Source organism: Achroia grisella, unplaced genomic scaffold (genome assembly GCF_030625045.1).
Source record: "Achroia grisella isolate CSIRO2021 unplaced genomic scaffold, CSIRO_AGI_Agris_v1 utg241, whole genome shotgun sequence".
Lineage (NCBI taxonomy): Eukaryota > Metazoa > Arthropoda > Insecta > Lepidoptera > Pyralidae > Achroia > Achroia grisella.
Window position 1 is genome coordinate 934,553 of NW_026712734.1, and position 9,324 is coordinate 943,876.

A 9,324-nucleotide genomic window follows, 5' to 3' on the forward strand; every position below is an offset into this window, starting at 1 on the left:
CGTTTATGCCTTCGGATTCAGTAATTTATTTCACTGCCGTATATTAAAGTTTCAGTAAACAAGTTATGTTATAATTAAGTAAAACAATGAATAATACATCTATATCTGTTATATTAATTTCGATATTCAATAATAATAAGATACAAAAAAAGTTAGTGCATGATCTTAATTCTCTCCGCTTACACCAGAGATAACCAATCCTAAACATGGACAAATTATTTCATGGACGTCTAATATAAACGTTTATACTTTCAGATTAAATACACACCATTTGGAGGAGTCGTTTATATAATTTCCCTCAATCTTAAATTAGAAATTCATATTGAAGTGGTTGGTACTTAATTTTATGTCACTGGCGGTGCTATTTCGCAAAGTGTGCTCACAGATGATAAATTATTATTATACCTAACTGAGAGAGTAGCCCGAAGAATCGATACGGTCAGGGCACATAGCTCGTAGGACAGTTAAGGCAGCGACGATCTGGTCAAGATGATAGACCGATCGTCGTGGAGATTCCGAGGCATCCTGCCGATGATGATGATGATGATTTGTAATATCTGTATTAAATCATCTGTATTAAATCATCCATCTAAAAATGAACCGTGAAAGAAGTCTTTCAACAAATATTTGTAAACAAAAACCTGCAGGAAATAGAAACAAACGGATTAAAATTAATTAAAACACTCCGCTTCGTCAGACGTGACAATGCAAATGTAGTTTATATTATTATTAATTTATATCTTGAAGTCCGACAAAGGGCTGAACATTTTAATTATAATTCGCATAGCACGAGCCGTGAATTTCGTGTAAAACGAACTGTAAAATTTTATAACGAAATGCTAATGGAATTATCAACTATTAGGATATGAACAAATTGGGTTGAAATAAGAGTCGGTGTCAGTTTAATAATGACATTCATAATTAAAATTAAGTAGGTAGTAGTATATATTACTAGAAAATAAAATATTTTTATAATAAGTAAAGTTTCTAATTTGTCTTTCTCTCAATTTAACCGCCTTTTGCAATCTTTGGAATAAAAAAGTAATAATAACCAATTTCACCTTAATCTTGGGTATTTCGAAAGCTTTAAAACTTATGACTAGGCTGTATGGTCATGCTCGTTGCCTTTGTTTCTGATGTCGGTGTGTAGGTATATAAAAAAAATTAGGCCATCTTTATATACAGCTATTATTATTGTTAATTCATTGTGTAAATAATTTTAAATATTTCCAGAAATCGCAAATGTTTTATATTATTCCACAACTTAAATGACATTAATTAATTTACAACAATAAAACCTACAATTTTACTATAGATAATATTCGTACACTGTTGGATTAATATTATTGTGCTTTTAAAATTTAACAACAGCATCTTGGGATCAATCTCATAACGCTAATTGTCTAAACCACCTACTACTGTACTGTAGCTAAATTGTTTACGTTTACAGATTTTCATTTAATAATATTTCAAAGCAATACAGCACTGCTAACAGAGGGTTCATTAAATATTTCAGTAATTAAAAATGTACATAAACATTTTATATTATGATAACGATTACAATTCGATTTACGAGAAATAAAAAAACTCAACAGAGTTATGTAAAAAGTACTTAGTTATTTCAAAACTTCATAAAGTACTTCTAGAGTTTTGGAATAATTAGGTCTACGACAGTTTTCCTAAGTATGTGAAAACAATCACCTAAATACACGAACAGCACTGCAACATCAGTTTATCACGTGATACCACATATATGATGTCATACCGGAGGCCTAAGAACTGTAACTTCAATTTTCAATGTATTCGTACATGTCATAAATACAGTGTATAAAAAATTATACGTTCTTTTTCATTATAGGGAAAAAATAGTTAGTAGAAATAGGTCACTAGAGTAGTAATGAAAACAGTAATAAGTCGGTTTGAGTAAAATAGTATTGAGTTCGGTTTACAATAAGTTTAAGAAGCCATTTAGGTTTCAGCATAGTGTTTACACAGTTCAGCCGAAGCACAGTTTACAAAGCATGCATTTATTCTTACAACATAGTAAGAATATTATATGTAAGTGTATTTATCAGAAAATTGGATGCGTCTGTATAAAATTTTTAAATGCAAAGCTATAAGTAGATACTTACGAACAACAATCGAAATTCTACGCCAACCGAAACGCGATTGGACAATCTAAATAACAAAATTAAGAAAAGCTCTTATTAGCATAGTTAGGTACCACTTTTGACTTGAAGTTCCTGAAAACAGCTCATTATAAAATATAAACTGTAAATAGTTATTATAGAAAAAAGTACGAATAGTAAATTGAAGATTTAGAAAACTTATAATGTAATAATAGTACTTTTATCCTGTTTACGTATATCATTGAAATAAATCACGGATAGCACTTAAAACGTTTTAACGTACAGAACAGACTGATTTAATAACGTAAATCTATTGAAGCCTTTCGATTATAAAATCGTTTCAATTTTATACACATACATAAAATTAAGTCATAATTTTTTAAAAGATAGAACCGTTTCTAAATATAATAGGTAATGATGAAATAACTTAGTTCCATAATTGTATTAATTATTTTAATGTATGAAAATTTGATATTTCCAACAAAAGAAAAGCTAAATATTATGGTAAGGTTGCAGGTTTCTATGCGTCAACAGCAATATAATATTTAAAACGCCAGCCTGCATTTGAGTTTCTAAACCTCAAACAGTTAATAATGTCAGAGACCTTATACTTCACAATGTAGAAAGTTTACTGAAATAGGTAACATTGAATTTACTTACTAAAATATGGACCAAAACTGACACGTGTAAGAAATAGTCAAACAAAGTTTACCCTTACCGATTCCTACTCTTTCATATCAACGAAGGTGGTAAGAAAAATAATGTTAGCAAAAGTGTGATTACCTCTAGTAAATATCACGTATTTTTCCAAGAGAAGCCTTCTGACACTCAATGTTATCGGCTCTGATCTCCTGCAAACCCGTCTAAGCCTTTGACAAACAGTGTTATTTACGTTTCCTCGTCCACTGAGACCTATGTCAACAGCAATATCCTCATCGCTTTGAGATGGGACACTTGTAAGACATGACTGTTACTTAAGGTAGATAGGTAACCAAAATGGCGATGTAGGGAGGTCAAAGTCAAGAATTAAGTGAAGTAGCGAGATAACAGGAATTTGATGCTGCGTATTTTAATTAATTCAATGGTTTAAACTTAAAGTAATATAAATGTATTGATAATTTATTATTACAAAGTAATTAATATGTTTTGAAAGCATCAGGTAAGTAATTTCAGATACAAAATTAATTAAATTTATCTGTAGGTGTATAACATTATTCATAAAATTTTCAGTTATATTTCGTATCTATGTCAACATATGTATATACATATGATTACTTAAACTCAACTTGTCTATTACCAAGTAATGCGACATATCGTAGAGACGACTAATAGCCTATTACCTGTTCGCTGTCAACAAACATTCAAGTTATCATTATATTATAATGTTTGTGACATAATATTTTGAAATTCGAAGGTAATCTCCCTAAGAAGGTATCAGATATTCAGAATTTATATTTATAAATAACTCAAAGTTAAATTCATTGTAAGAAAAGAAGGAAGGATTAAATGAATCTTAAGCTGTACTTAGGTTTATAATATTAAATGAAGTTGTAAAGTTTAGTTATATTTTTAAAAAAGGAGTTTTTTGATACTGGTACAGTAAACAAGCTGATGGACCATTTGATGTCAATAGCTAACCATGACTAATTTACAGGAATATTACCTTCACAAAATAGCCTTATTGCAATGCCAGTGGCAAATGCTAATTCCATATTTTGAACGCTAATCTTTGTCATTTCTGAATGTTTTGGTATTCTATCTAAGTAAAACTTTTAGATTTTCTCCCTTCAATGCTAAATATATACAATAACTAAAGTGTTAATAATAGTAATAAGAAGAAGTTAAAAAAAATAAAACATTATAGCAAATATAGAAACTCGGGAATAAATAAAACAGTACAACGTTGTTACAATAAATTTTTCATAGACACGTTTTTCTGCCCAATATCCTGCAATTTATCAAACACATATGTTGCGAACATAAAAAGCATAACAAGTATTTATAAAAAAGAATAAGAATACCGAATATGAAGATCATATTCGATACATTAAGCAGACTAGTACGTGCGTTGAATCATTTTTCACAAATGGGAATTCTAGAATTATAACTAAGTACACCTCTTATATGTTTTCTCCTCCTATCTTGGAGATAAACACTAAAAGAAGTATTGTTATATAGTTAGGCACTGTGATTTAGTAATTTCACAGAAGAACACAGAAGTTCTTACACAATTCTTGCCTTATTCACATTCATGCATGCAAGCTATTTGTAGAGCATTCATCATACAAGTATTCAATCTATATACCTTCATATTATATATCTGTTATATTATATATCTGTTACATTAATCTTTCCTCCAAATAGTTTGTTAATACAGATGATCCAAACTAGCATTTAATTTCACATTTTTTAAAACAACCCTCTTTTATTTTTTTTTCTTCGCTTACGACCATCCGTATTCCAAATAAGACAGCATGTCAGGCTTAAAACGCATATTTTGAGCAGTGTTCATATTTAAATCGCATTTACTCTACTTTCATACTCTTTCTTATATGCCCAAATTTTGCTTCCATACAGCATAATACATATATTGCATAATCAGCTTTGTTATACATATTTGTAAATTTAAAAATAAATAATTTGTGGTATACTATTTCTTTATTTACTTACACAGTGGTATACAAACTCCTAAATCGCTCTTATATCAAAATAAGTGGTAACTTTGTATTTATTGATTTTATTAAACATTTATTGGGTCAATACCTTTTTCCGGACATTCGCCATTAACATTCTCCCACATTATGAAAATATACAGGTAACATTGACGTGAGCGCTATATGTATAATTTTTACCTCTTTTACGGAATAATTTATAAAGCAAAAATATTGGAAAATTGTTTAATAATAATTATAATTACGTACGGATATTTGTTTTTGACATTAAACCATTTTTTTTTTGCTTTAAAATATTTATTATTATTTAATCTTTAATTTCTTATTATAATTTTCTATATATGTTACTTCATAGTGTATATATACATATTATATTATGATATAACTATTTTACATATAGACTATATGTAAAATATATAATATTAGTCAAAATTGTTATATAAATAATATGAAATTGTTTGAATTAAAATAATATAATGTAATTTTTTTACACAATATTTTACATGATATCTTTGCTAATTTTTATTTATCGATAACTCTGTTTTCAGTCGAATAACTTTATAACAATGATCATTAAATGAATCACGATTATACCCAATAGCTTTATTTGTGAAATAAAATTTTATTTTTTATAATTATTTGAATATATGATGTAAAAAAGCTTCACTCTTGACATAACCTATATATGAAGTTGTGGAATAAAGAAAATTACCTTGTCAAGAAATAACTCGACAAACAGCGGGTGAGAGATAATGAAATATTTTCATTAGACCTGTGCAAACGGTGCCAAGTAAGCAAATATGAAGTGTATGTGGCTGCTTATTATCCCAATAGCTTGGGATATGGTGTAAGCGAAAACTACAAATAAAACTTCGGGCAATATAACACCACATAAATATTTTGTATATTTATGTCTATTGTACATTAGCTGATCCGCGCGATTTCGTCTACATCACACTTAACATTATATATCGCCCAATTTGCATAATATCTTTTTAAATTATAGCCTATGTGTTATTCTGATGTATAAGTAGTGTAAAGTTTCATCAAAATCCGTTCTCTTGTTACTCTTTTACGCAAACACTACGTTTGCATAAAAGAGTAACAAACTTCCATCCATACTCACAAACTTTCGCATTTATAATATTAGTAAGATAACAATCGCTCATACTACTAAACAAAGAAGATACTTAAAATAAAATATAAAAGATACTACTTATTTGTTGCATTTTATTTTGTACTTTGTTCTTTAAATATTCACACTTTAGGTATAGTTTAACAAAATTACCATTCTCAATTAAATTACTCCAACAAAATGTAGAATCAATTCAGATAAAGCTACACCGTCATGAATATTTCCTTTAAAAAACTTTCATGTTCCCTTTACGATCCGAAGGACCATTAAACCAAATTATATAGTCTCGAACAATGTTTTACCCGTTAAAGGCTTGGAGTTCACTTTACATTGGTAATTCAATTTACTTAGAACGATTACATACATTGTATCTATGCGTGGTACGACAGTGTGACTCAATTTTGGTAGATACCAGATATAGCGCGTGTATAAGTAAACATAAGTTTACGTAACAAACTATGCACGGTGCCGAAATGTATTTGGCAGACAACATGACGCCCCACTGAACTCATATTATTGCTAAATTGCTGACTCAATATTGTTTATCTCCACAACATAGGGGATAATATTTATTGAGGTTTAGGATACGTATAAATTAGACGTTTATTACTTTGTCACGTCTGTTCATAATAGTATGTTTTGATTTCTATTAGAATTGTGATAATGTAGTTAGATGTACATATTACTTCAGAAATTATTTCGATATCTACTTCTAAAATTTGTCAAGATCATTTTTATGTTGTTAGGCTAAATTTATTTGTACCGATCATAATATAAATAAATTTCTCAGTATGTAGACTTTATAAGAGACTTCAATATTTTCTGATAATATCATATATATGCAAGTAGTAAGTAGGTAGTCACTTCAATACATATAAATAAGAGTATACAAAGTTCTCACAACGTTCATTACATTTCATATTTTATTTATTTATTTATTTTAGGAAGATTAACAGTGTAATTTTACATGTTACTTGTCATATCATTTTAGTTACTTTCAGAAAATGAAGAAACTAACTACTTCATATTCTGGATCTTGTGTTTATAATATATTGAATGTTTTTAATTTTATGCTAATTAATAATCAAAAGCAAGAAAATAAAATTGTAAATTTTATTTATATTTTTAATTGATTCATAGTCTTTCCATTCATAGACACATAACTATATCAGCTTCGTGGATACATCAAATATAACATTTTGTGATTATATAATATATATTTAGTGAATGAGGGCTATGATTAGATCTATTTGCACTATTCTACAAACGGAATTTATATGTTATAAAAAAGTCGTAACATAAAATGTCACGTACATCAAACTGAAGTTTTAAAACTAAGGACTTATTTGAGTTTATATGTTCATAAAATAAAAAAATATGGATAATATTTCATACACATATTTCAAGATACGTAAAAATTTTGGTAGGCAGCCAATGTTTTCTGAAGTTGCTACTCATTTGGTAGATTCCATCAATCCAAATGTAATAGAACAAAAGCAGTATTGCTTACGAAATCCGATTAATGAAGAAACTCAGGCTTCGTTATCTATTTCTGAGCATTGTATTAATACGAAAAGTGTTACTCTCCACAACGAAGGTGTCAACCACGCTGAAGGCGGTTGGCCTAAAGATGTTAATTTTACAGATGAAGAATTTACTTTTCGTTATCGTCGACGTATTGAACGTGATGACGCTTATGTAGATGCTATTATGAATTTGTATCCTAAATTTGAGCATTATATACATCAAAATAATGCTATAGAAATGTATGATGTCTTTTTTAAAGGAATGACATCAGAAGAACCGGTTGAAAAATCCAATATTTGTACTAATAATGTATATAAAGACCCTTATAATCGTCAAGTAGGTTCTATAAGTTGGACTTACGAAGAAGATTCAAAACTAGTAATAGCTTACTGTAACAAAAAATATCCTCTGGTGAAGCCTATGAATAAGACACTGGAATGTTACGTATGGAATATAGAAAATCCTGTTAAACCGATGTCAAAATTTGTTCCTCCGGTTCCATGTTGGCAAGCTATATGCTCTCCCATTCATCCGTCTATCATAGTTGGAGGTTTAGAAGACGGTACAGTTTGTATTTTTGATATTCGTGCAAAGTCTACACCAATTAATTTAAGCCCATTACATTTAGCGCATCGAGATCCTGTATCTGCAATATTGTATGTTCAGTCTCGTCTTAATACAGAATTTTTCAGTGGTTCAACTGATGGTAAATGCATGTGGTGGGATATAAGAAATTTATCAACACCATTAGATTCATTAATAATGTCTATTAGAATTCCTCTAGACCAACAAATGAGCTTGGCGAATGCTGAAGGTGTAAACTGTCTACAATTTGATAAGAGTTTCCCAACAAAATTTCTATGTGGAACTGATACTGGAATGGTCATTAACGTCAACCGTAGAGGAAAAACGCATCAAGAAATAATGAGCTCTACATTTTATGCACATAATGGGCCTGTAAAAGCCCTACATCGTAGTCTTTGTAGTTCCAAAATATTTATAACCTGTGGAGATTGGACTGTCCATATTTGGAGTGAGGATATTCATATTTCTCCTATAATAGCTGGAACGGGACATCGCTATCAAATATTGGACGTAGTGTGGGCTCCCCAAAGAGTTTCAAGTTATATGTCTGTAAGTGCAGATGGAAAATTTCGTTACTGGGATCTCTTACGTAAACAACGCGATCCTATTATTGTATTACCGTTGTCAAAATATCAATTACTTAAAATAAAACCTCATGATGAAGGACGATTAGTTGCAATAGGAGATTCGATGGGATCAACATATCTATTATCTTTTTCTGATAATTTAGTGTTGTCTGGTGAGAGAGATAAGCAGTTAATGTTACAGATATTTGATAGAGAAACTCGACGTGAACATATTTTGGAAACAAGATTGAAAGAAATCCGCTTGAAATTGAAAACGGAAAATGATTGTGCAGGTTTTGTACCTTTGGACGTTCTTAATGAGGAATCATCCATCAAGACTGTTGAAGACGAATATAGAAGAATGGTACATGAAGAAATACGACGAACGGGTATTACATCATTAAACATTGGCACTAAAGATGAGAAAATGAGAAAACGTTAGATGTTTCGTTATTTATTTACTTTTCGCATAGGAATAAATAATTATTTTATGACTATCACTACTTACTACTAAAATACAGATATGGAAATTACAACAATCTGTTTTATTATTTTGTTTGCCATACAATATATAATACTAGTAAAGGAAATTTAACAAAATTATTATATATTTATCGAGAGCTGCAAAGAGTCACCTGCGTGGGTATCTCAGTTTTATCGATTTCAGTCGTCAAACAGCTTGCTTTGTAAGCCTCTCAATTGTAAGGAGA

The 9,324-nt window shown here is 29.5% G+C and overlaps 1 protein-coding gene across 1 annotated transcript; it reads left to right on the forward strand.

The window, feature by feature from the left end:
- The first annotated feature begins 7,287 nt into the window (after nt 1-7,287).
- On the forward strand, nt 7,288-9,116 carry LOC131842595 (dynein axonemal intermediate chain 2-like). Its single transcript, XM_059191172.1, has one exon. It carries the CDS (start codon nt 7,314-7,316, stop codon nt 9,054-9,056), a length of 1,743 nt encoding a protein of 580 aa, XP_059047155.1. The 5' UTR covers nt 7,288-7,313; the 3' UTR covers nt 9,057-9,116.
- Nucleotides 9,117-9,324: the final 208 nt, after the last annotated feature.